We start from the raw sequence: 27,874 nt of genomic DNA on the forward strand, positions 1-27,874 counted from the left end.
TATCATACCAGGCCTACCCCAGAGAGTTCACTTCCTGGGATATCAAGCTTACATAATAGTATACTGAAGGTAGCCTCTTCCATCAACCTCTGCCCAAAACTCTTATGGCTGTAGATCAGGGATCCTCAAACTACGGCCCTCCAGCAGAACTACACATTCCATTGTAAAACCCTGACATTCACAGACATGACTAGGCATGATGGGAATTGTAGTTCCTGAACAGCTGGAGGGCCATAGTTTGAAGACCCCTGCTCTAGATTATAAAGGGACCTAGCTAGCCCCACCTATAGTATCCACCCAGGGTAGGGGTCTTCCTAACAGGGATATTAAATCCCTGCTTACAAGTAGTGTCCCTATAGACTTGGAGTTGAAGCATTAATGTAATGGTACCACTGTGCCCTCTACACCATGTTGCATTGTTAGGATCACTTGTATTGTTTCTAAACAAAGTGAGGCCCCTTTCACATTTATGCGACCTAAAAGTTGTGCAACTTTTCCACAATTTTACAGTGGTTTTGACGAGATTTTGACTGGACTTGAAGCAATGCCTCTAGGTCTATGGACTCAAAATGCATTCAAATCGGCCCAAAGTAGTGCACTGACTACTTTGAAGTCGTTGCGACTTCAAGTCGTACAGATATGAATGGTACTTATTGGAAGTCATGGAGTACGACTTGTCATGCGACTTTGCAGTCCCAAATCACAAGACAAGTTGCACAAGTGTGAAAGGGGCCTTATAGTTGTTGTTTTCTGCTGGTTATGAAATTGTGTGTGACTGTTGTGTATTTATTACATTACCAATGCCAGTGCTGGAAGGTTTGCCATTTTAAGAATGATTTATAGGCCCTACTGTTGTGCTGGACATATGCAGAGCAAAGAGAATCAGGAATACTTGGGATACATAACACTGTTTCTACTGACAAATAAATCTGATTCATTAGCTTTTCAGACGCTGTATTTTGTAAACATTGGCAAACAAAGCAAGTTGGTTTATTTACCGCCTGATAATATGACCTTATTTTGGTGCTAGAATACAGAGAAAGCAATAAGTAGAAAAAAAGGCTTCTATATTATTTGTTGTCCATCTTTGTGATATTACACTAAAGAGAGCCAAGAAGAGAAATGAGAGACATAACTGGCAGGCTGAGGCCTGCACCATCTGGAATAGGTCTTCTTTGGAATTCCTGTGCCACCGGTGTTTGCTTTTACCATCACTGTCTTCTTTAGCTAAACAAGACTGTTAGGAGCTTACTTTTATTTCTTATTATTGGAAAAGAGATTCAGCTCCTATGTGTGCTGTATAAGCTGTTTCAGGGCTGTCTTTTAATATTGATTGGACCCTGGGCAAACTTTTTCTTGGGTCCCCAGGCCCGCCCACACAAAAAACAAGCAAACACACACACTGACTTATCTAAAAAAAACTTTAAAGTGGCTCTAGGTTTTGTACCTATATGCATTCTATGCACGAAGGTAAAAAAAAAACACCTCTGTGCAGCAGCCCCTAAATACTCAGCAGGGCAGCATCTCAATCTAGCGATGTGCATGAGCCAATGAGGAGAGAGAGGGGGCGGGGCCAAGCCACAGCTCTGTGTGTAAATGGATGGAAACGAGCCTGCTTGGGTGCCCCCATTGTAAGCTGCTTGCTCTGGGCGCACTCGGCAGGAGGGAGGGGCTAGGAGCACAAGCGGGGGACCCAAAAAGAGGAAATCGGGGCTGCTCTATGCAAAATTATTACACAGAGCAGGTAAGTATAACATGTTTGCTATTTATTTTATTTTTTGAAAGAAAGATTTTTAGTATCACTTTAATAATGTAAACCTAAAGAATTGGTCTACATTCACTGAGCGGTCCAGGCTCATTGATTAGTTGCTAGAGGTTACTGCACATCCTTACTGCTCACTAGTTTGTTACTAGAGGTTACTGCACATCATTACCCCTCACAGATTGGTTGCTAGGTTACTGCACATCAGTACCGCTCACTGATTGGTTGATAGAGCTAACTGCACACCATCACGGCTATTATAGGTTACTGCAAACCATTTCTGCTCACTGATTGGGTTGCTAGAAGTTACTGCACTTCATTGCCATTCACTGATTGGTTGCTAGAGGTTACTGCACATCATTACCGCTCCCTGAATGGTTGCTAAAGGTTACTGCACACCATTACCGCTGACTGATTAGATTGCTAGAAGTTACTGCACACCATTACAAATCACTGATTGAGTTGCTAGAGATTACTGCACACCATTATTGCCCATTGATTGGGTTGCTAGAGATTACTGCACACATTACCGCTCAATGATTGGGTTGCTAGAGGTAACTGCATACCATTACTGCTCACTGATTGGGTTGCTAGAGATTACTGCACACCCTTACCGCTCACTGATTGGGTTGCTAGAGATTACTGCACACCATTACCGCTCACTGCTTGGTTTGCTAGAGATTGCTGCACACCATTACTGTCCACTGATTGGGTTTCTAGAGATTACTGCACACATTACCACTCACCCATTGGTTGCTAGAGATTACTGCACACCATTACCTCTCACTGATTGGGTTTCCAGAGGTTACTGCACACCATTACCGCTCACTGATTGGGTTCCCAGAGGTTACTGCAGTGCACACCATTAATACTCACTGATTGGGTTGCTAGAGATTACCGCAAACATTACCACTCACTAATTGGTTGCCAGAGGTTACTGCACATTACTGCTCACTTATTGGGTTGCTAGAGGTTACCGCACACCATTACTGCTCAATAATGGGGTTGCCAGAGGTTACTTCACGCCATTAACGCTTGCGGATTGCGTAGCTAGAGATTACTGCACACAACACCACTGACCCATGGTTGGTGTTTTGGCAGTGGGACAAGATCTTTCTGTCCCACTTCCAGATACAAATTGAGTCAAGTCATTGCTCAATCATTCACAGGGAGCTTTGTATTCTATACAAATACATTTTTATTTCATACTTACCTGTAAAATCCATTTCCTAAAGTACATCACGGGACACAGAGCCATTAATCATAACATATGGGTTATATACCTATAGTTGAAGGGCACTGGCAACCAATCAGAGTTGATGACCCCCTAGATAACCCCTCCCACACAGGAAGTACATCAGTTTTGTAGCAAGCAATAAAGACCCCATAGAAGAGGGGAGGGACCTCTGTGTCCCCTGATGTACTTCAAGAAATGGATTTTACAGGTATGAATTAAAAATCCATTTTTCTTTTTGTACATCACTGGACACAGAGCCATTAATCATAACATATGGGATGTCCCAAAGCAATGCATCTGAGGAGGGGGACACCAAAAAATACCACCTTCTGACCCCAAAAGAAGGATTATACCGCTGCCTGCAGAACACTGCAGCCAAAAGCAGACTCCTCCTGGGTCCCAACATCCACTCTGTAGAAAACTAGTGAACATATGTACCAGCGACCAAGTCACGGCCTTGCAAATCTGAGCCATAGAGGCTTGATGGCGATGTGCCCAAGAGGCCCCTACTCCTCTCGTACAATGTGCCTTTACAGGGAAAAGTGGAACCTTTCCTACTAAACCATATGCCTGGGTAATAACCTGGTGAATCCAGAAAGAAATTGTAGATTTAGATGTTGCCAACCCTTTCTGGGTCCTTCTGACAGCAAAAACTAACTCTCGGTCTTACGAATCTGAGCAGTCTCCCTTAAGTAAAATTGAAGTACATGCACTACATCAAGCGAATGTAATAACTTTTCCTCCTCTGAGTGAGGATCTGGAAAAAATGAAGGTAGTATAATGTCCTGATTCAAATGAAAGGCGGACACTACCTTAGACAAAAAATCTGGGTGTGGACGTAAAATCACCCTATCTTGATAAAATATCAAAAATGGCTCTTTACAGGAAATAGCTGCTAGTTCCGATACCCTTCTAGCTAAAGTTATCACAATTAAAAAGACCAGTTTTCTGGTCAAAAGAACCAGGGAAGCCTACCTCAGGGGTTCAAGAGGCTGTTTTTGTAAAACTGCCAGCACCAAATTCAAGTCCCAAGGACACAGTGGTGGCTTCATAGGTGGAAGCAAATGCAATATTCCCTGGACGAAGGTTTGGACCAACGAATGGGAAGTGATCGGTTCCTGGAAACAAACCGATAAAGCTGAAATCTGCCCTTTAATCCTGCTCAAAGCTAATTTCATATCCACCCCCGCTTGCAGGAAAACTAGAATTCTCTCTATAATATATGAGCGGGATGCCATTTCCTGGCTTCACACCAGGCAATGTAGGACTTCCAGACACTGTAATAAATATTTCTAGAAACAAGTTTCCTAGCGTTTATCAGCGTATGAACTGCCGGGCCAGATACACCCTGCTCCTTCAAGATTAAGGCTTCAATAGCCAAGCTGTCAAATTTAGAGACTTTCAGCAGGGTGGAATATCGGACCTTGAGAGAGCAGGTCTGGAAGCAATGGAAGAACCCAAGGCCTTGTCACTGCCAACTTCTGGATTTGTGCATACCAAATCCTCCTCGGCTATGCCGGAGCTACCAGAATTACTGGTTTCCCCTCTAGCTGGATCCTGCGCAACAGACGCGGTATCAGCTGCACCAGAGGGAAGGTATAAATCAGGGAAAACTCCTCCCAAGGGGTCACCAAAGCATCCACCCCGACTGCAAGTGGATCCCTGGTCCTGGACACAAATCTCTCCAACTTGTTGTTAAACCTGGATGCCAACAGATCTACGTCTGGGACCCCCCAGTGTAGGCAGGTTGATTGAAAAATCTTGGGATGTAAGGACCATTCCCCTGGAAACATCTGTTGACGGCTCAAAAAATCTGCCTGCCAGTTCTCTATTCCTGGAATAAACATTGCTGTCAGGCATGGCACAAACCTCTCTGCCCAGGACAGAATGATCCACCTTTTTCTGGGCTGAGCGACTCCTTGTACCTCCTTGATGGTTGACATAATCCACAGCCATGGCATCGTCGGATTGCACCCTGACAGAGTGACCCCAAAGTCTGGGCATCCAAAGAATTTTAGGGCCCAGACTGACTGCATGAATTTCCAGAACGTTGATGGAGAGACAACTCTCTACCCAAGACCATTTCCCCTGGACAGTAGCTTCCTCCAGAACTGCTCCCCAGCCGGAGAGACTGGTATCTGTGGTTACTACCTTCCAAGTCACTGGAAGAAAGGATTTCCCCTTCACCAGATTTCTTGTCAACAACCATCAATTCAAACTCCGCTGTACCCTTGGTACCAGAGACATGGGCCAGTCCAGGAACTGAACTTGCCCACTCCAAGCTGACAGAATGTTGTTCTGCAAGGGTCTGGCATGGAATTGAGCATAGGGAATAGCTTCGAATGCGGACACCAGAAGGATATCTCAACCTTACTATGGACCGAACCTGATCCTTCAGGTCTGAGACCCTTCTTGCTGGCAAGAATATCTTTGCCTGCACCGTGTCCATAAGAAGACCCAGGCTGTAATGCTGACTTTGCTAAGTTCAGTATCCAACCCAGACGTTCTGGAACTTGTACTGTCTGATGTCGATGTAGATCGATCTATTAGTAATAGATTGTCTAGATATCCTATTACAGATATCCCTCGGAACCTTAGAACAGCCAATACTGGAGCTAGGGTCTTTGTGAACACTCTTGGAGCTGTGGCTAACCCGAAGGGCAGGGCCACAAACTGAAAATGATGGTTTCCTATTGCAAAACGAAGAAACCTTTGATGGGCCTGAAAAATAGGCACATGAAGATATGCCTCCTTGATGTCTATGTATGCTAGAAATTTCTTTCCCTGTAGTGAGGCTATGACTGAACGAATTGAACGAATTGACTGGTTTAAAGCTTTGAGATACAGAATAGGTCTCACCAGGGCTTTTTTTCTCAGAGAATAGGTGCAGGAACTCCTCCCTTCTGAGTCACCCCTTGACTCTGTCCCCTACCCACCCCTGAGCACCGTTCCTTGGTTTCACCTCCTACCCACCTCCCAGTACCACCCCTTTTAGAGAATTAACGATAATAAGAAAGGCAACATAATAGATCTAGAAACAATGGACACCCCAGCGACAATAGATCCACCCCTGCAACAATGGACTTCCAACATCAAGCATCAATAGACTCTCCAGCAGCCAGCAGCATTAGACCCCTCCCTCAACAGTAGATCCCTCCCAGCAATGATTGATTCCCTGCAACATGATACCCCACCAGCAACAACAGACTTCCCCAGCAACAATAGACCATCTGCGCAAATAGATCCCCTCTAGCAGCAAATAGATCCCCTCCAGCAACTCTAGATTCCCCAGTAGCCAGCATCAATAGACCCTCCAGCAGCCGGCAACAAAGATCCCTCCCTCAACAATAAATCCCTCCCAGCAACAACTGACCCACCAGAAACAAAAGACCCACCCAGCAACAATAAATCCCCATGAGCAACAGAAGACCTCCCCAACAACAATAGACCCCCATCCTCTGCAAAAATAGCAGCAATAGATTCCCTATTAGCCAGCATCAATAGACCCACCAGCACACCCCAGCACCCCTTGCCATTACATACATTTAGTTCTGGAGGTGCCGGAACTGCGTTCCCCCGCGTTCCCGCTGAAAAAAAGCCCTGGGTCTCACATCCCCGCTTGGTTTAGGGATTAAGAACAGGTTTGAGTAAAAACCCTTGAACCTTTCGTTCTCTGGAACCTTGGTTATCACCCTTTGAGCTCTCAGCTGGTCCAATACTTGAAAGAGAGACTTTCTTTTTAGGGGATCTGTTGGTATGCTTGACCTTACAAACCAAGGATATGGGAACACCCGAAACTCCAGCTTGTATCCCTGTGAAACGGTAGAGACAACCCAGTTGTCTTGAATTGACTCCACCCATACCCCTGAGAACTGCAGAAGCCTTCCCCCCACCCAGGTGAGTAGGGGCGCCCCCTCACAGAGAGGGCTTAGAGGAAGACTTGGTTGATCTCTGGGCCCAGGGCTTTTTCTGAACCTGCCCCGAAAGATAAGATCTGGAAGCAGACGGTCGAGGCCGTCGCCACTGCCTGGAATTAGACACACTGGTATTTTGAGAGCTGGGGATTTTAAAGGAAGGACGCCTGCTCTTCCTCTTTACAGGTAGCAATGTACTCTTCCCCCGAGATCTTTTGGATATACTTATCCAGATCATCACCAAAAAGGCGTTCTCCCTGAAAGGGGAAGCTAGCCAATAATTTTTTACATGGTAATTCCGCAGACCAGGTCTTCAACCAAAGGATTCTGCGCATATTCACTGTCATCAGAGCAAACCGTGACATTTGCCTTATGGAGTTCGTAAGAGCATCTACTGCGAAACACAAAGTGCAAGGCGCTCTGACAGATCTTCCATAGACTCTCCTTGAAGGGAATTGTCTTGGACACTCCCTTTATGCGGTCTTTCAAAGACTGACACACTCCTATGGCTGCTAGTGCTGGTTGTACTGTAGAACCTGCAACTGCAAAGGAAGCCTTCAATAAAGACTCCAACCTTTTATCAGCTGGATCTTTAAACACCTGGGCATTATCCACAGGGCAGGTTAAACTCTTGTTAACCGAAGAAATGGTGGCTTAGTAAACATTTCCTCCATAGGATGTAACAATGAAAACATTTTAGGAGGAACACAAATTCTATCAGGATGATCCCGATCATTATACACTTCTTGCTCCAAAAGCGGATGTATGGGAAATGTCCCAGGCCTCTGAGGAGGACGCAATGAGCCTAGAGAGGAAAAAGAGGCTTTATTTGTCTCTAGGAGAGGAAACTTATATCCAGACCGGACCATCTCAGTAAGAGACTGAATAAACAATCTCTGGGTTTGAGAGGCTGATAGAGACTCCTCTGACTCTGACTCCCCAGAAGTGGAAACTTCAAGTTGACCTTCTATAGGGTCACCATCAGCTACATCTTACACATCCTCGGCCAGAGATGTATAGTAACGAAGTAGAACTACTTAAGTACTGTACTTAAGTACCGAAATGCGGTATCTGTACTTTCCTAGAGTAGAATTTTTTTCTCCTACTTCTACTTTTACTTCACTACATTTTTTCGATGATTTCGATACTTCTACTCAAGTATTTTTTTTTTGTGCTGCATAATTACTCGTTACTTTTAAAAAAATTACCACTGCCAGAACAGTAGATGGCAGGTTACATAAAGCTCAAAAAAATGTGTATAATGTCATTTGTAAATCAGCGCATGCGAAAATAAAGGCTGTGTATAATAAAAGCTGCTATACCAAATCTTTCCAATAAAAAGAAAATATGAAACAAACAAATAAATTGTGCTACAGCGCTTAAAGTGCATCAAGAAACTACTAACAAACACAACTTGGCTGTGCGAATAAAGTGCCTGTGCAATCGATATAATATCATTGTTGCCCCCAGTGCCCTGCCCACACTCCACACAGTATCAAAAATAAAGTGACATGAATGTGCTAAAGCCTAAATGCAGTGAAAATAATTATTCCCACAATGTAACAGTAAATTCAATTCATATAAAATATGACAATAAATCACAATAAAATAAGTTATGAAATAAGTTAGGTCAGGTTGAAGTGTGTAAACCTATCTATAACGAAAAGTCCATAAATGAATTCCAGTGTGCAAATCTAAAGTGTCACTTCACTTGTCAGATGCTTCCACCTCCTTCAGTGCTAGAGTGACCGACCAACACACTTAATGGTGGTGGCACTGGTGGATAGCGTCTGGGTGGCACTGTGGCACTGGCACTGACTGCACTGGTTCAAAAAGCCATATATATTTAATTATTTCAATTCTCAATCTCATAGGTCCTCTCCTCATAAGATATTAATAACTTAAGATTAGGTGATGAACTTCTTGGCGGCCCTGGCAGGATGACGGGGACACCCGCCACTTCTGGAGCCGAGCCGCTGTGATTCCCCAACATGTGACAAAGTGACAGCCAGGAGATCTAGTGGCTAGTAGTGCTCAACAATACCGCTTTTATATATAAAAATTAAATAAAATATACTGACTCACAATTTAGTAGTAGTAGTAGTAGGTAGCGTGTAGCAGTAGGCAGCACAACTCAATTCAATCAATCCCACAGCCTCGCTCGCGCCGCGGCCCGCGGAATCACTGTCATGATCATCAAGTTAAGACCGCACTGGAGGAGCCGTGCTGCCGTCTTCCTGCTCGAGGTCTCTGCCTCTAGACGTGTTGTGTGTCACTCAGACTCCACCCCTTAGGGCCCTTACTGAGAGGAGTTGTGACACGGGCGGCGGGACTCGGAGCATTTTCTTCGTTATCTCATCTTTTTCTCTATGAGGTGAGTGAGGTGGACCGTGGAGAGGGCCTAATCCTTGCCATGGCAAATGTGCCATTTGAGAATCAAATAATCAATATAAAATATTAATATATTATATACACACGGGTCATGGGTGGCTTTTTTGAACCAAGAAGAGTGAGACTGACGGCTATGATGATTATCCGACCATCCATGGTCCATGGACCATAAGTGTTGTGTTGGTGGTGCCTGTGCTTCCTGCGGCCTGCCTCTGCCTGTGCGGCTGTGCCTGCACTGCAGTGGCCACTGGCAGTGGCACTTGACTTGAGCAAAGCAAATGAGCACCACTAGTGTGAAGGACAGGTGGTGGAAGCATGTTCTGACAAGTTCTTATAATGAAAATAATATAGACAGCTTTTTGAACCAGTGCAGTGCCAGTGCTACTAAGGTGAGAGGCAGAGAGAGAGGCTATCCAGTCCACCACTTTACTTGAGCAGATCACAGAAGAAAGGTGGAAGCATCTGACAGCAAGTGACAAGCACTTCTTAGATTGCACACTGGAATTCAGTTATGGACTTTTCGTTCTAAAGTTTAGTTTACACACTTAAACTTGCACCTATCTTATTCACAATCACAACTTATTTTATTGTGGTATTGTCATATATATTTTATATGAATTACATTTACATTGTGGGAATAATTTGCACTGCATTTAGCAAAGACATGTCACTTTATTTTCGATACTGTGGGCGATGATTTTGAATACAAGAAGAATATATATATATATAATATAATTGCAGGCACTTTATTAGCATTTTTAGCACAGCCACTTTGTTAGTAGTTTTTGATGCATTTTTCACTTTAAGCGTTGTAGGTTTGATGAAGCTGGCCTGGCACATCATCATCAATTGAGCAAATCAAATCAAACCGCGATTAAGAAGACTGCGCATGCTCCTGTTCTGCCTTTTGATCAGCTGAAAAGATGGACGAACCAAAAACACCGCCTTCCACCCCTGGCCCTTCAACTTCAAGTGATCTGCCTGGCTGTGAGAGTGAGGAAGCTCAGGAAGGAGACCACCCCTGGCTTTAAAAGGGGAAGGGAAGGACATACTTTATCTGTTTTTTGTTTACAAAAAGTTACAGCCTAAGGAATTGTGATTGTCCTTTAGGTTAATCATTTGAATAAATCATTTGAAATAATAAAAAACAATATGATGTTCAAACTTTTGACTTCTTTCTTTAATAACTACATAACACAGTACTTCTACTTCTACTTTCAGTACTTGAGTAGAATTTATTTTTCAAAACTACTGGTACTTTTTACTTTTAGTACTTAAGTAGCAAATTTTTTGAAAAAACTACTTGCAATACTTAAGTAAAAAAAATGTTGAATACTTTAGTACTTCCACTTAAGTAACTTTTTCTGCGAGCACTTCCACTTCTACTCAAGTCACTTTTTGATCGAGCACTTGTACTTTTACTCAAGTAGAAATTTTGAATACTTTATACAAGTCTGTCCTCGGCCCAATCCTGAACTGATTCAGGGGGGGGGGCTCAGGAGAGGGGGATCTATCCCGTTTCTTTCCTACATGTGGTGCTGCAATCATGTCAGCAATCCTACCCTCCTGGCTGGCTAATGCCAATGTCAAATCATTCTTAGTGACATAGGCTGTGGCAGAAGTACACGGAGTAGCTACTATGCCTGACAACCATAATGGCTCACATTGGCTAGATGCCTCTGGCCTCTCAAGAGGAGTAGACGCAGTGGAAGCACGAATAGGACCTTCAAGGCCTGAGGGTGGCATCATAGTGCCTTTTCCAACTGTGCCCCCTCCAGCCCTTTTTTGGGCAGACATTGCTTTATAGCAAGACAAACTTGAGGTACTAACTTTTAAGTGTACTCAAGGCTTGTGCCAAGCTTATACAGCCTAATGCACACAGCACTGATTATCCCCAGTTACAGGACCTGTTTGTGCCAGTAACATAAACCCACAGTGACTCACGCAACCCAGATGCTGCTGCTCTGTGTCCCTTTCAGCCTGTGACAGAGGCTAGTGTGTCGGAGACAGTTCCTTGCAGACCGCGCCCTTTTATGCATGTGCGGCGTGGTACGTGGCGTCCACGTGCACGCCAATTGTGTTAGAACACGCCCACCGCGTGGTATGCCTTTAAGTACGCCTGTACTTAACCACTTTCATACCGAGTCATGTAATATGACGTCGGCTAAGTGGTTGTAAGGATCCGGGCCGCCGTCATATGACGTCGCCCGGATCTCCCCTCTACTGCGCCCCCCCGGGGGCGCGCAGCGCGGCGATCGGGGGTGAGGCTCATCCCTTGGACATAGCCCATCCCTGATCAAGGTAAACAGCGAATAGAAATTGGCTGTTTACCATGTGATCGGCTGTGTCAATCACAGCCGATCACATGAGCGGCTCCAGCACGAGCCGCTCGTTCTCTCTGCAATGCGCGCCCCCGGGGGCGCGCAGAGCAGCAATCGGGGACGAGGCTCGTCCCTCGGACAGAGTCGATCCCCGATCTAGGTAAAGAGCCAATGAAATTGGCTCTTTACCACGTGACCGGCTGTGTCCAATCACAGCCGGTCACAAATGTCAACAGAGAACACGGTAACTAGCTGTCACCGTGTTCTCCTCCTCACACACTGATCCTGTGTGAGGAGGAGATTGTGGTAACAGCTAGTTACTGATTACAGTGCATGCTAAACACACTGATTGCCCCCACCCCCCCCCAATAAAGAGCACCTGTCACTAGCCCATCAAAGTACCCGAGTACCTGTCACCAGCCCATCAGGCCATCAGGTACTCAGATGACAGGTACTCGGGTACTCTGATAGGCTGGTGACAGGTATTCGGGTACTCTGATGACAGGTACTCGGGTACTCTGATGACAGGTATTCGGGTACTCTGATGACAGGTACTTGGGTACTCTGATGACGGGTACTCGGGTACTCTGATGACATGTACTCTGATGACGGGTACTCAGGTACTCTGATGACGGGTACTCGGGTACTCTGATGACAGATACTCGGGTACTCTGATGACGGGTACTCGGGTACTCTGATGACAGGTACTCGGGTACTCTGATGACAGGTACTCGGGTACTTTGAGTACCTGTCAACGGAGTACCCGTCATCAGAGTACCTGAGTACCTGTCACCTACCCATCAGAGTACCCGAGTACCTTCCACCTGCTCATCAGAGTACCTGACGCCTGAAGTACCCGAGTACTTGCCGCCTGCTCATCAGTACCCATCACTACTCATCAGTACTCATCAGTACCTATCACGTATCAGTACTGATCATCAGTACCCATCAGTACATTATCACCTATCAGTATCAGTACTACTCATCAGTACCTATCACCTGCCTGTCACCTCCCAGCAGAGTACCCGAGTACCTGTCACCTGCCTATCGGAGTACCCGAGTACCTGCCACCCGCTCATCAGTACCAGAGTACCTGTCACCTGCCCAACAAAGTACCCGAGTACCTGTCACCCTTCATACAGCCACCATGTCCAAGTCCAAAAAGGTTTATATACGTCCTCCGTTTAAACCTAAATACCGGTGTTATGGCAGCAGATAGCGGATTCGCCGTGGGATCACCCTTCCGGGATGGCGGAAGAGGCGCCCCCCCCCCCTCCCGCCGCGTTCCGGTCCTTTTCCCCGCTTACCGGACCCGCCGGCAGCAGGGAAAACGATCCGGTCCCAGATCCTCACAGACAGGATGTCGAGTGAGGGCAAGCTTGCCCTCACTTGACTCTATGGTCTTGGAGGACCGGAGCTACGGAAAATGTTGTTGCCTAGCAACCGGTTTAAAGGTCCTTTTTTTTTTTTTTTCATTTTATATAATAATTTTTTTTTTTTTTATCTTTTAGTGTACTTGTGAGATCTGAGGACTTTTTGACCCCAGATCTCACAAAAAAGAGGTCCTGGGGGTCCTGTCCCCGTGAGCTCGCGTACAGAAGCGAACGCATACAGAAACCCCGCCCACATATGTAAACGGTGTTCAAACCACACATGTGAGGTATCGCCGCGATCGTTAGAGCAAGGGGAATAATTTGAGACCTCCTCTGTAACTCAAAGATGGCAACCTGTAGAAATTTTTAAATTGTCGCCTATGGGGATTTTTAAGTACCAAAGTTTGTCACCATTCTGTGAGCGTGCGCAATTTTGAAACATGACATGTTGGGTATCTATTTACTCGGCGTAACATTATCTTTCACATTATGGAAAAAAATTGGGCTAACTTTACTGGTTTCTTATTTTTTAATTAAAAAAAGTGAATTTTTTCCCAAAAAATTGCGTTTGGAAGACCGCTGCACAAATACGGTGTGATAAAAAATATTGCAATAATCTCCATTTTATTCTCTAGGGTCTCTGCTAAAAAAAAATATATAATGTTTGGGGGTTCTAAGCAGTTTTCTAGCAAAACAACTGATTTTAGCTTGCAAACACCAAATGTCAAAAATAGGCCTAGGCAAGTGGCTAGGATGCATGATGGTGCTCCTTGGATGTTAGGCCCCTCTATATGGCTAGGCTGTGAAAAATCTCACACATGTGGTATTGCCATACTCAGGAGGAGTGGCAGAATGTATTTTGGGGTGTCATTTTTGCTGTGTACATGCTATGTGTTAGGAATATCCTATAAATTGACAACTTTGTGTAAAAAAAAAAGTTTTCATTTTTTTCCCATATTTTCCAAAAACCTGTGGAAAAAAATATGTTCAAACGACCCATAATGCCTCATAGAATATACGTTGGAGTGTTTGCTTTCCAAAATGGGGTAATTTTGTGGACTTTTCCATTGTATTGGTGCTCTAGGGCCTTGAAAAGTGTGATAGGTAGTAAGAAAGTTTTATGTGTATTTATGCTCCTAGAACGCCTGAAGGTGCTTCTTGGACATGGAGTCTCTTTTTGTGGCCAGGCTGTGTAAAAGTCTCACACATGTGGTATCGCCATACTCGGAAGGAGTAGCAGAATGTATTTTTGGGTGTAATTTTTGCTGTGTACATGCTATGTGTTAGAAATAGCTTATAAATTGACAACTTTGTGGGAAAAAAAAGAAAAAAAAATTTTTCTTCATTTTCCCAAGAATTGTGGGAAAAAATTACAACTTCAAAAAACCCACCATGCCTCTTACTAAATACCTTGGACTGTCTACTTTACAAAAAGGGGTCATTTGGGCAGTATTTGTACTGTCCTGACATTTCAGGGCCTCAAGAAAGGAGATAGGCAGTCAGTACATCTGGTGTGATCAATTTTCAGTAATTGGTACCATAGCTTCTAGACTCAATAACTTTCACACAGACTAAATATTATACACTAATTTGGGTTAATTTTACCAGAGACATGTAGCAGTATACATTTTGGCCCAAATGTATGAAGAAAAATTAATTTTTTGCAAAATTTTATAATTGAAACTAAAAAAAAGTGTTTTTTTCTCAAAATTTTTGCTCTTTTTTTGCATATATCACGGAAAAAAAAAAACCCCAGTTGTGATCAAATACCACCAAAAGAAAGCTCTATTTGTGTGAAAAAAATGATAAAAATTTTGTTTGGTTACAGTGTAGCATGACTGAGCAATTGTCATTCAAAGTGTGAGAGTGCTGAAAGCTGAAAATTGGTCTGGGCAGGAAGGATGTCTAACTGCTCTGTATGGAAGCGGTTAAAGGGGAAAATAATTCCTGCACGCACCCGAATAGGCCTACGCCATAGACACGTGTCAAGGAAGAGACAAACATGCGGACGCTTATGCGCCAGGACGAACACAACAAACAAATGGGTTGAGAGCAGCTTAGGCTGAATCTTGTTTGTCACAGCTGATACTATTGAAGTGATCAGCTCAGAGTAAGAAACAGTGTAATAACAACATGCTTTAAAACATACTTTTGCATAAACTTGCTACAATATGTGTAATTATAAGCAGAAACATACTTTGCACAAGTCTCTGTAATCTTATTAAGGGAACAGTGCATAAAATATTTACAATTTGCAATTTTACCTTAAAGGTTTGTTTGCTGTGTAAATATTTAAAATGGACTCACCAGTCCCGCCGCAGGAATCTACTATAAGCAAGAATCCAATCTTCACCCATCACAGCGAGCTTTGTCTTGGATACCTTCAAGGACTGGGTCCCCTATATAAGAGAGGCCACGGCCTTGGACCTGTAGAGCACCCTGCACGGAGCACCTTTGGGGTTTGATATTCCAAGGGTCCGGATCCCAGCGTCCAGCGCCTAAAAAGGACAGCATTACAGGCAAAACCTTGTATCTGCTCCCCGAGGCTCAGGTACCATCTTTTAAGTCCATTGACTGTTTTAGATGGATCTGATAGCTAATTCCTTAGATCCAGTGATCTTTGATTGGGGTATGTAGCATAATCTTCTCCCTTCTCCTTTAAAACATAAAAAACATGTGCAGCGACTCTCCACAGCGACCTTCACCTTTAGACACTGGTGAAAAAATGGAGGTACGTTCTGTGTGGGAGGGTTTATATAGGGGTTTACCAATTCTGATTGGTTGCCAGTGCCCTTACCTATAGGTGGCTATATAACCCATACATTATGATTAATGGCTCTGTGTCCCGTGATGTACAAAAAGAAATATGTATATCTATACATACACTATATTTTCAAAAGTATTGGAACACCTTAGTTTACACACACATGAACTTTAATGGCACCCCAGTCTTAGTCTGTAGGGTTCAATATTGAGTTGGCCCACCCTGTGCAGCAATAACAGCTTCAACTCTTCTGGGAAGGCTGTCCACAAGGTTTAGGAGTGTGTCTATAAGAATGTTTGACCAGTCTTCCAGAAGCGCATTTGTGAAGTCAAGCACTGATGTTGGACGAGAAGGCCCGTGTCATAGCCTCCGCTCTAATTTATCCCAAAGGTATTTTATCGGGTTGAGGTGCAGGCCAATCAAGTTTCTCCACCCCAAATTGGCTCATCCATGTGTTTATAGACCTTGCAGGGGAAGAAATGGAGGGAAGCTGTATAAGACTGAACTAATAAGCATTAAACAGAAAAATAAAAGGGGGGGGGAGCAGAGGGAGATAAATTACATAACTAAGCAAGATGTAGTGGCCTTAATCCACCACTAGATGTCTGCATACATCAGAGTAATGTTAACCTGATGCATTTATTACAGTACAGCAACAGAAAAATACATATAGGTGTGACGATCATCCAATCTAATGTATCAGAGGCTGGCTCTTATAAATGACCTCAGCTATGTCATCGTAGTTACGTACTTAGAGCTACAGAGCTGCAAACACAACCAACTTTTCTGGTCCCTGAAGTGGGCTCTTACAAACATAACACAGTGAATCAAAAAGGTCTGAGGGATATCTTAAAGGGTTGTTTGAAGTGTTTTATGATGTTTAGCAAACGCAACCTGAGAGCAGTGGTAAAAACAGACAGCTGAGCAGTTTTACAGCCCTCCAGTCACCCACATAAATTGTATTATTACACCCGAAAAGGACTGTACACAGGCTGTGGCTGCAATGCTTTGCTTCACAACCGCAGCAATTTTAACTTGGCTGGCAGAGCTTGACAGGTGGCAACGCCTGTGAAACTCGCCTATTGAGGGCAAAAGGAGTGCGCCAAAGGTTGCTTGACGATTGCAGTGTGATTTTTATTTTTTTTTTAAATACAAAATCCCTCTTGGGATTAAATAAATGCCTGTAGCCCACTGCTACTATACCACCCTCTGAAAAGGAATCCACTGCATATCACTTTTCAGAGAGTGGTAGACACTTCTTCTGGCAGTGGGAAAGAGCCCTTAATGCCAATTTTTCTAAACAAATCTATATTTTGATCTGATAAGATTTTTGCACTATGACAACTAACATATGAGCGATATTATGATTTTTTAAATATGATATAAATCAGAAGCATACATTGCTTAGGAGATTTAATGGGTTCCATTAACCTTTTGCTTCTTCCAATATAGGTGTGTGATGTGTAACTGATTGTTTTTTCTTATACATTAGTGTAGCATTTTTAATGAAGATAGCTCCATCATAGCAAGAATTATGAATATGAATGGCTTTTGACTCTGGTAGCTAAAAAAAAAACTGACTCAGAATGAGTATTACTTTAAACTGCTCTGCTAGATTATTTGTGACATGGTAATTTTATGACAGGGTTTATTTCTTTGTCATTCTGAATAACATTCCCTGTTTCAGGTCTTATTCTGATCTGCATTCTAGTGTGCAGTTATATGAAGTATGTCACCCTTTCTGGCTGTCCACCACAGACATAAGATTTAAATCTGACTTTTTACATCACTCACTTGCGAATTTTGGTGAAATGAGGGTGGCACTGTGTGTAACACAATGTTCCCATTCTCTCCCCGTGGTTTGGGGTCATCATACCTCATTATCATTACCCCACAACATTTAAAAAAGGTTTTGTATATGTCAATTCTTTGAAGCTGTGAAATGAGATTGCCAGGACTGAAGGAGGACAAGGAGATCAGAGCTGGAGTGTGAAGAGGTTTAGTACTGCTTTTAGATTTTTTTAAACACAGAGTAGAGAGGAAAGGGACTAAAACAAAATAGTGACCCTGTTAGGTTTAAAATCTTGGATATGGTCCCTGAAATAGAAGTGCATTTATACTCAACCCCTGGCAGCCCATGACTCCAACCTTCCTTCCAAACTAGAGCTGCAACCTCTGTAGGCCCCTTCAGCATTTGATGCTTCAGGGTGTGTGGTTTCATCTTCTGACTCCTACACGTGACAAGGGAAAAAAAGCATCTGATACTCCCAAAAGTATTGAATACCGAAGCAACTTAATGAGGCTTCAGCGCTGGAATGGAGGTACGGAGTTCAGAGTTTGGCGGATATAGGTGTTACACACAGACTGCAGAGTTCAGGGTGTGCTGCATACAGAATGTAGAGTTCAGAGGTGCGCTACACACAGAGTGCAGAGTTCAGCCTTCTTCCTTAACTGCCTACCTGCGCATCTTCCATCTACATCTCACTTTTACCCCTCTTCAGCTCTGATCTCTACATGCAACCTCCCCTCCACTGCCCCATCTCCCCCCTCCCCTCCTTAAAAGCTCCAGCATCTTCCACGTGTCGTACTTTTGTTGCTGTATTAAGCTGAAGCACCCAGCCTGCTCTAGTACCCTCCCCGCACACTGTTGGTGGCTCCGCTTCTTTCACTTGCTGGGAGATCATCCAGAACCTGAGCTAGGGGTGGTAGAACTGAGTTCCAGCAAGTTCCAGATGCAGGAAAACCCTGGGTATCAGTATCCCAATGAACTTCAGAGGACCATTTCTCAGGAAAGCAGCTGTGTTTGGCAATGCAAACTGGAGGAGAGGTAAGTATATGCATTCTTCGTTCATGGGTTATGCTATTGCTGGAACATTTTGCGATAATAATAGGGTCACTTTAGAGACTAGCACAAGACATTTTTATTATTAAAGTCATATTTTAATTGTGAATGTAATAGATAAAGTACATGGAACATAGGGAGCTTCTATTTAGGAGATCAATCCTCTGAGGCCTAGATCACACCTATGCATTTTTTAGTGCATTTTCAGTTTTTCAGAAATGTACTACAGTCCATTTAACATGGTTTCGTATGGGTCGCTATCACATCTGTGCATTTTATGGAAAAAGCCAGGGACCAGCAGGTTGTGTTTTTGGTCCCATACACTTCAATGGATCAAAAAACTGTATTGAAAAAATGCAAAATGCACCTGGAATATGCATCAACTGCAACCTGCATAGGTGTGAACCAGGCCAAGGGTAGAGAGGTAATGTCTCCTGAGGAAGTATAGGGGGTGCTAGACTGACACCGAGGCAACTCCAACTAGCAGGATAAGAAGAGGAGAAGGTGCCTCTAAGTGCAGCATAAAAAACGTTTATTGGCAAAAAAAAGTAAATTGCACTTACAAGATCACAATGTAAAACGGGCATGTCTGATCATCACGTGGGGTTCCGTTCCTGTCCCTATGGCTCCATCTTCTTCAACCGACCAGCAGCAAGACCCATCTATCCCCTCTCTTGCTTCTGGTCGGTTGAAGGAGATGGAGCCATAGGGACAGGAACGGAACCCCACGTGATGATCAGACATGCCCATTTTACTCTTGTAAGTGCAATTTTTTTTGCCAATAAATGTTTTTATGCTGCACTTAGAGGCACCTTCTGCTTTTCTTATCAGTGTAATGGATTGGCTGGCATTTATTATTGGGTTGACAGTTAAGAATTGGAAGATTTTTTTTTTATTAACATTTTTAAAAGCATACCAAAATATTGAGCCAAAAATATTTTGTGCTGAATCTCCCATACCTGAACATCGATTCCCACATATGGCTTGTGCACATAGGCTCTCTATGTAAGTCAGTGAAAATGCAAAGGTGACATGAAGCAGTATGGTGCAGCTTGGGAAGTCAAATGCATGTCACAGGGGGTCAGATGCGCCTGTGAAGCAACTAAGGCGGAACTCAGGGATCTCAAATGCAAGGTTTCCATTTTAAATATAGTTTTTCTAAAAGCTCAAGATGTAATTCTGAACCAACTGTGTAACAACCTGCTTACCCTCTTACTTTACTGTACTGTTTCAAGAGTACTTGTAAACTGAAAATCATGGAGACATCCATTGTATACGATTTTATTACAGACGTATCAACTATTTTGTTTTGTAGGTCAGTTGTGCTGAAATTAATGTATCGAGATGAAGTTCGTTTTGGGAATCTTGGCATTCCTTCTGTTTTCTCTTTGGCTGGATGGAGTGCATTCTAAAGAGAAATCTTCAAAGAAAGGAAAGGGGAAGAAGAAGCAATATCTCTGCCCATCGTATGTCATTCTTTATTATTGCTCTGTATTGTTCTTATTTAAAATGTATTTATCTTGAAGAAGGGGGGGGGGGGTGTAAGTGTTTCAGATCTTATATGGTTTTGGTAAATGTTTTTTGAAAAATGATTTCAATGTTTATACAGTAAACTGTATTTTAAATTATTTACTATGGCCCTTCTATGATACAATGTTTGCAGACAATACTGGGCTTCCTAATATGAAACTCCAGCAGTTATTGTTCACTCTCTTTGTAATGGACAACTTCATACAGAGCCATGTATAGTGTTTATGATGAGATTTATAGTCCTCCTAAACCTCAAGACTGCACTTTTTAAATTGCTATTGCCATTGAATAGCAGGGTCTTCCAAGTGCTTGAATTATGTTATGTATACTATATATAGGATCCTTGAATAAAGGGTGCTCTGATATCATGTTTCCCTGAAAATAAGACTGGGTCCTAAAATAATTTTGGCTACAAAAAATGCATTAGGGGTTATTTTCGGGGATGTCTTATTTGTCCCCTGTCTTCTCCCCCCCTCGTCCTCCCTATCAGCTCAGGAGTAAGCATCTCTGTATTCCCCAAAGTAAACCCTAGTTAAAGTCCTTGTAAAATTATTTAATCCACTCTGCATATGGATTATCTAATGTCCAGTGTGTGTCTTTATGTACATTGCAGAAAATACTTTATTTACAGCACCACTGGGCGCTCACATGATGGAGCTCTTCTTCCCCGCTTTGAGCTTTGCCGAGGGAGATGCAGAGATCCCAGCTGGCGTCAATCCTGCTCCGAGCACTGCAGAGAGAGATGCTGAGATCCCCGCTGGCGTCAACCCTACTCCGAGCACTGCAGAGGGAGAGGCTGAGATCCCCGCTGGCATCAACCCTACTCCGAGCACTGCAGAGGGAGGGGCCACTGATGCCATCCGGGAGGAGCGGAGGAAAGCTCCGGTGGGTCACATGAGTGCCCAGCGGTGCTTTAAATAAGATATTTTCTACAGTCATGTTACATGAACACTGGACATTATATAATCTTATTACAGTGTGGATTACATGATTTTACAAGGACTTTAACTAGGGCTTATTTTCAGGGTTGGGCTTATATTGCAGCTATCCTAGAAAACCAAGATAGGTTTTATTTTCAGGGTAGGTCTTATTTTCGAGGAAACACAGTATTTAAATATTCCTTTTGCAGTCGGTGGCTTTGGCCTGAACCTACTTCCGTGCATTAATATGTATGTAGCTGCGTAATGATGGGCCAATAGTGCAGCAAACAGAAATGGGGGGGGGGGGGTCAGACCCTCAGTCCAGGAAGGTGGTTAATATTTGCATATCACAGCAGTTTATTGATGCTGCATTGGTTTAGAAAGGTAACTACCTTTGCAGTGATTATACTTTAGCATTAGCAGCAGTTTAACTAACAAGGCTATGAATAATAACTCAGACAGCCTTAAAAGAGAAGTATGAATTTTTTTTTTCTTTTTTTAAACATACTTACTTAGCTGGATGCAGCATCGGTCCGATGCTGCATTTGCCCCCGCTGGCTCTAACACTGAGAACCGAGCGATCAAACACCGCAGGTCGCTTGGTTCTCAGAGCTTCCTGAGCAGAAAGCCAGTGACTGTCAATCACCGACACTCTGCTCTGCCCCCCCCCCCCCCCCCCACGTTCACTGGAACGCTGGTCTGTGGAGTGGGCAGGAGACGCTGTGGAGAGGGCAGAAGAGGCTTTCTAGGAAGCTGAGCCGTGTGCTAGTCCAGGCATGTGGGCGAAACCTGACCATATGGTCAGGGTCTTTCCCGAACCTGGGTAAGCTCTATGACATCAGCGGGTCACAGGAGTGCAAAACGAACTGCACTCCTGTGATCCACAGGAAAAGTACAGCTACATGAACTTTGGCTGTACTTCTCCTTTAACTTTCCTTATATTACCAAAGAACCAAAGAATCCAATAAAAAGGAGCAACCAAATGTCTCTCTGTTCATATCAGTGAATTGTGGAAACTCCATTCAAAATTGTGCTCTTTCCTGAAATGCATAAAAACATGCTGCTGCTTTTCAGATGCTGGGTGGTGCCATTAATTCTTAGTAGCACCTCCACACATCTTGCTAATGCTTGTGTATTACTCCAGCCAGTTGCCTATAGACAATGTGCCCAGTAACTGCAGGTATGACCTCGTGCATAGCTCCCAAATGTCCCTGATTTTGAGGGACTTTCCCTGATTGGAATATTGTCCCTCTGTCCTTCTTTCCTCCTCATTAGTCCCTCATTTTGGTCTGATCTATATAGTTTTATATAAATACACTATTTGTTTTTCAAAAAGTATTTTATAGTGCTAAACCTTTAATCCAATAAGTTGCTGCATTTGTAAGGCCCCGTTCACACTGGGGCGATCCGACTTCCCGTGGCGGCCTCACAGGTCGCGGCGCGCTGCTCGCACCGCGACCTCGGAACGGCCGGCACGGACCTCATAACATTGAAGTCTATGCAGGTCGCTCCGGGTCGCCCCAAAGAAGCTCCGGATCCTTTTTCTAAGTCGGAGCGACTTGTGTCGCTGCTATTAGAACGGGTCCACAGCTTCTCTATGCCAGGCGACCTACAGGCGACCAGGTCACCTGACAGGTCGCCCCAGTGTGAACGGGGACTCAATGTCAAAAGCCAGTATAAAGGAACAGTAGTGGCAAAAAAAACACTTGTGGGTTTTAAGTGATACTAAAGTATCTTTTTTTTTCTTTAAAAATAACAAACATGCTATATTTACCTGCTCTGCGCAGTGGTTTTGCACGGAGCAGCCCAGAGCCTCCTCTTCTGGGGTCCCTCGCTGGTTTTCTGTCAAAAAAGCCAACTTCAAGCCAAGCTCAAAATCTCCAATTACGTCACTTCCGGGGACTCTCCAGCAGCAATTGCAGATTTCGACGACTTGGCTCTTTTCAAAGAACACATGCGGCCTATACACTATGGTACATGACGACTTAGCTGTTTTGACAGAACACCAGCTAAGGAGTAAAAAAGTTGTTGCATCCTCAAAGACAATGTTCTTTCATTAGTATAGTGTATATGCTGCCGGTTTTCTGTGAAAACAGCCAAGTCGTTAAAATCTGCAATTACTGCTGCTGGAGAGTCACTGGAAGTGACTTAATTGGAGATTTTGATAAGTTGGCTCTTTTGACAGAACACCGGCACTCCAGGCCCTTCCCTCCTATCGAGTGCCCCCACAGCAAGGCAAGTGGCTTGCTATGGGGGCACCTGAGTTGAGCCACAGCTCTGTGTGTCTATTCAGATACAGAGCCAAGGTTCGGCCCTGCCCCCTCTCTCTCCTCATTGGCTAACTGACTTGATTGACAGCAGTGGGAGACAATGGCGCCACTGCTGTGTCTCAGCCAATTAGGAGGGAGAGTCTTGAATTGCTGAATCGAGATGGGGCTCAGGTAAGTATTAGGGGGGCTGAGGGAGGCTACTGCACACAGAAGGTTTTTTTATCTGAATGCAAAGAATGCATTAGGATAAAAAAAAAAAACCTGCCTTTACAACTACTTTAACTAATCTTTTTTTTTGTATAATTCTTCTTTAAGGGGATGGGAAAGGGGGTGTGTCCTATGTCTATATACTTTTGCTAATAGGTGTCCCTCATTTCCATCTCAAAGTTGAGAGGTATGCTGGCGTGCTATGGAAAATATTTTCCCTGTCGATATGCCCTGATCAAGTCACTTTATTGTGAGTGCAATTTTATAAATTGTATTTGTTAAAAGGTGCACTTTTTCTAGAAACCTAGCCCTGTAATTAGTGAGCTTTCAGTTCTGGGTTGCAGTATCAGAGGAGCCAGAGCATGTGAGATCTCTGCATTGCTGTCAAAAGAGGAGCAGCACTGTATACAGCTGTCAATAGACAGTCCCATACAGCTGCATGGTTGTTGTGTTGTCATAGTCTCTATAGTTACATAGTTAGGTAGAAGAAAAAATCCATCTTGTTCAAGCACTAGAAAAAAATTAAGAAATAAACTCAAACCTCACATAAACCCTTCACCCACAGTTGACCCAGAGGAAGGCAGAAAAAAAAAAAAGCATAAACCTATTTGCTCCAACACAGGAAAATCCCTTCCTGATCCCCAAAAGGCAACCAAATATTGTATGAATCAACCATTTCTGGTGTTTTTATTCTAAATGTTATTAGCCAGTCATATTGTGTACATTCAGGCATGCATCCAGCAATTTTTAAACAACCAAAGGAGCTGCCTAGAACTAGTTCCTGAGAAAATGTCTATTCCACAATTTTACAACTCCTACTTTCCATACATGGAGATTACATCTCCTTTCCTCCAGCAGTAAAGAGCGCCCCTTTGTCCTTTGTAATAAAAAAAAGTCTATTACACAATTTGTACAGCTTTTACTGTGAAAAAGCCTTTCCATATTTGGAGGTTAAACATCTTTTCCTCAAGAAGAGTGCCCCTTGTGCTTTGTAATGACCTTAAAGATGAGCTCCAGTCATTTTTGTGTTTATTAAAAATCAGCAGCTACAAATACTATAGCTGCTGACTTTTAATAAACAGACGTTCGCCTGTCCCAGGATCCAATGATGTGCTCACCTTAGCCATTCCTTCCATTATGGCGCTTTTCCACTGCATGAAACCGAACAGTTTGGCTCACTTTTGTGCTTTTCCACCGCATGGTACGGTGTAGGAATGGTTCGGTACAGTACGGTACGGCGGCGCTTTTCCATGGAACCGAACGGTACGGCTCTCAAAAACAGTACCTACTCGATTGTGGTTCCAAGAGGTACCATACCCGGTACCATATCCCACAATCCTTTGCATGCAGTCACTACTAGCCACTGATTGGTCAGAGAATCGTTGTTATCCCACCCACTTAACTTTAGTACTACTTTAGTGGAAAAGCAAACCATACCGTACCGTACCGAACCGTTCCAACACAGTACCATGCGGTATCAGCAGTGGAAAAGCAAACCGGGCCAAGCAGGGCCGAGTAGAGCCGAGCCGGTACTTGCAGTGGAAAAGTGCCATTACTGTTCTGTCCATGACAGCTTTTGGTTTCTGGGGCTCCTGAGGCCCTTGGTGTCTCTATTTAACTGCCACATGGCAGGGTTACTTTTAGGTGAGCCTGTGATTTATTGACCATAAAGTATTTACATATTTTGAACAAGCAGTGAATTAGCTTTAAAACAAACCCTCACTGACGTCTATGGGCAACCCATTCATTTTAAAAGGCCCATTCATTTTTCTAGATGCAGGGCACCACAACGCATGGCAATGCATTACTGTGCATTGCATTGCACTGCAGCACAGTTTGGCACATTACAATTAATGGGCTGTATTTTAGCTCAGAAAAAAAAAAAAGCTGTACTGAGCTTTTTCAAGCTGCGAGATGCTCAAACAGGAGTATCGTGTGCAAGAGGCCTTATGTTCTGAAACTGTGTTGGGGTTGAAGTAATGCACATGCTGATACAAAAAAATTGGTAGGAAGCCAGTTTGATTGCTATCTCAGTAGCTCAGCTCTCCTGCTTCCTTTACCAGACCACCTGCTCTGTCTTTACATTAGAAATGTAACCACTTTACCGCTGCTCACTAGAGCTCTACTGCGGCAAAGTGGCTCGATAACGTCTGGTAGACCTACGTCGCCAGACATTCCCCACGTGCGCCGCCGGAGGCTCGCTCCCGCTGTATTCAGTCACAGCGGGAGTCGGGCCAGGGGAGGAGCGGCGGTGATCACCACCGCTCTTCCCCGATTGTCGTGGAATCGAGTGTGGAGATCCGCCCGCTTGTGTAAACAAAGCGGGCGGATCTCCTAAGTGACAGGCAAGGTCAGATTGCAGGGTTCAGCATAGCTGAACCTGCTATCTGTCCCTGTGTCACTCAGTCCTCTCCCCCCACACACGTTAGTAAGCACCAGGCATACATTAACCCCTTGATCACCAATAAAAATTAACCCCTTCCCTGCCAGTGTCATTTTTACAGTAACAGTGCATATTTATAGCACTGATTACTGTAGTAATGTCACTGGTACCCCCAAAAGTGTCAAAAATGTCAGTCAAGATCTGTCCGCTGCAATGTCGCAGTCCCGCAAAAAAAATCGCAGATCGCGGCCATTACTCGTTAAAAAAAAAAACACCAAAAAGGACAGAAATCTTTCCCTTAGTTAGTAAACGCAATAACTTTTGCGCAAACCAATCAAAATACGCTTATTGTGATTTTTTTTACCAAAAATATGTAGCAGAAAACAAATTGGCCTAAAATGATAAAAAATTTAGATTTTTACATTTCTTTTTGGGGGAATTTCATATAAAAAAATGTGAAAAATATTGTTATTTTTTCAAAATTGTCGCTCTTTTTTTGTTTATAGTGCAAAAAGTAAAAATCGCACAGGTGATCAAATACCACCAAAAGAAAGCTCTGTTTGTGGGGAAAAAATGGACGTAAATTTCGTTTGGGTACGGCATTGCATGACCGTGCATTTGTCAGTTAAAGTCGCACAGTGCCGAATTGCAAAAAGTGGCCCAGACGTAAGACAGAATAATCCTCCGGTGGTAAAGTGGTTAAAGAATAAAAGGCCGCCAAGTTACTGCTGTGAGGAAAAAGCAAGGTAGATAAAACTGGCTTAGAAAATGACTTCAGTGCTGTTGCTAAGAAGTATGAAGATGAATTGTTCCAGAGTGTCTGCAGCTTTAAATGTCAGTGATAGTTGTTTAAAAGCTCATTTACCACTTGTTAAGAATATCTAAACATTTGAATGTACACAGCTTAGCCAAAGTTTCCCTTTAAAAGTATCTCAAGCTAAAAATTAAGTATCCCCTCGTTTGCGCATTTTTAAAACCATGCACAACCTCTCGAGTGGCTATAAAATGCATACATTTTGCTGTTATAGTCAAGGATGCCCTCCATACGCGAGTATGCATATTGAAAGGACTTAATAAATAACCAGCTCTTCATAAACAGGCTAAGATTCTGTCTCTTTACTGATGTACAAATACTCTTTATTTTTTCAGATATAAGTTGTGGCTTTCCTGGTGCTTTCTCAACATTCTTGATTTACCCACAATGCTAAAACTGGCAATAATAAAAGCTGAACTTCAAAAAAAGAACACCACTAAATGTTAGCATCCAAATGGTCTACAGAATACTACAATAATGCAATTGTAGAAAAGTAAACTATGAGGGGGGTCCTAACCTTTTTTTTTCAGACATACTGTATGTAGAAGAATTCAATACATGTGACCTTACTTCTACCCTCAGCTTTGGAAGGTCTGAATAAAGAAAAATAGAAACTGATCCTTTGTGAGCTTTCCCCATTTTGCACTACATAATTTGCACTCAGTAAACATGAATAATTTAAGTGGGAGGGTACAAACACAAAAAGTTAAACATATCTGATTCAAATTAAGTGTTCTACTATGAACTCCTCCTGTTTAAAAGAAAAAAATAAACTAAAAATAGCTAATGTTTTTTTTAAGAATATGTAAACCCAACATTTTATATTCCTGATATGTGCCTGCTGTACTGTGTACTTATATGAAAATGTATCCTGTTTAGTGTTGAGCGAACACGGACTGTATTATTCGTGTTCGTACCGAATAATTGGATTTTTGTTACCCGAACACGAACACGGACACTTTACTGTATATTCGGGTAAAAATCCGTGTTCGGTCGTTTTATTTCCGGGTTTTGCATGCTTTGGCGCTCTTTTCATGGCGGGCTTTCAACAGCCAATCAACAATCGTTTAACTGGTGTGCCTTAAGCCATCCCAGCCATGCCTGCAAATGTCTCAGTAGCTGTGATTGGCCGTCTGAAGCATGTGA

The 27,874-nt window shown here is 43.3% G+C and overlaps 1 protein-coding gene across 1 annotated transcript in view; it reads left to right on the forward strand.

The window, feature by feature from the left end:
• The window catches only part of GLRB (glycine receptor beta), a 247,734-nt gene that overhangs the window by 53,648 nt on the left and 166,212 nt on the right, over positions 1–27,874 (forward strand). The window contains exon 2 of the mRNA XM_082243467.1: positions 19,920–20,070. Within this exon, the coding sequence (XP_082099593.1) occupies positions 19,949–20,070 (122 nt within the window). The 5' untranslated portion in view covers positions 19,920–19,948. The remainder of the gene's footprint in view (positions 1–19,919; positions 20,071–27,874) is intronic.

Source organism: Pelophylax lessonae, assembly GCF_965119305.1.
Source record: "Pelophylax lessonae genome assembly, chromosome: 1".
Classification (NCBI taxonomy): Eukaryota; Metazoa; Chordata; class Amphibia; order Anura; family Ranidae; genus Pelophylax; species Pelophylax lessonae.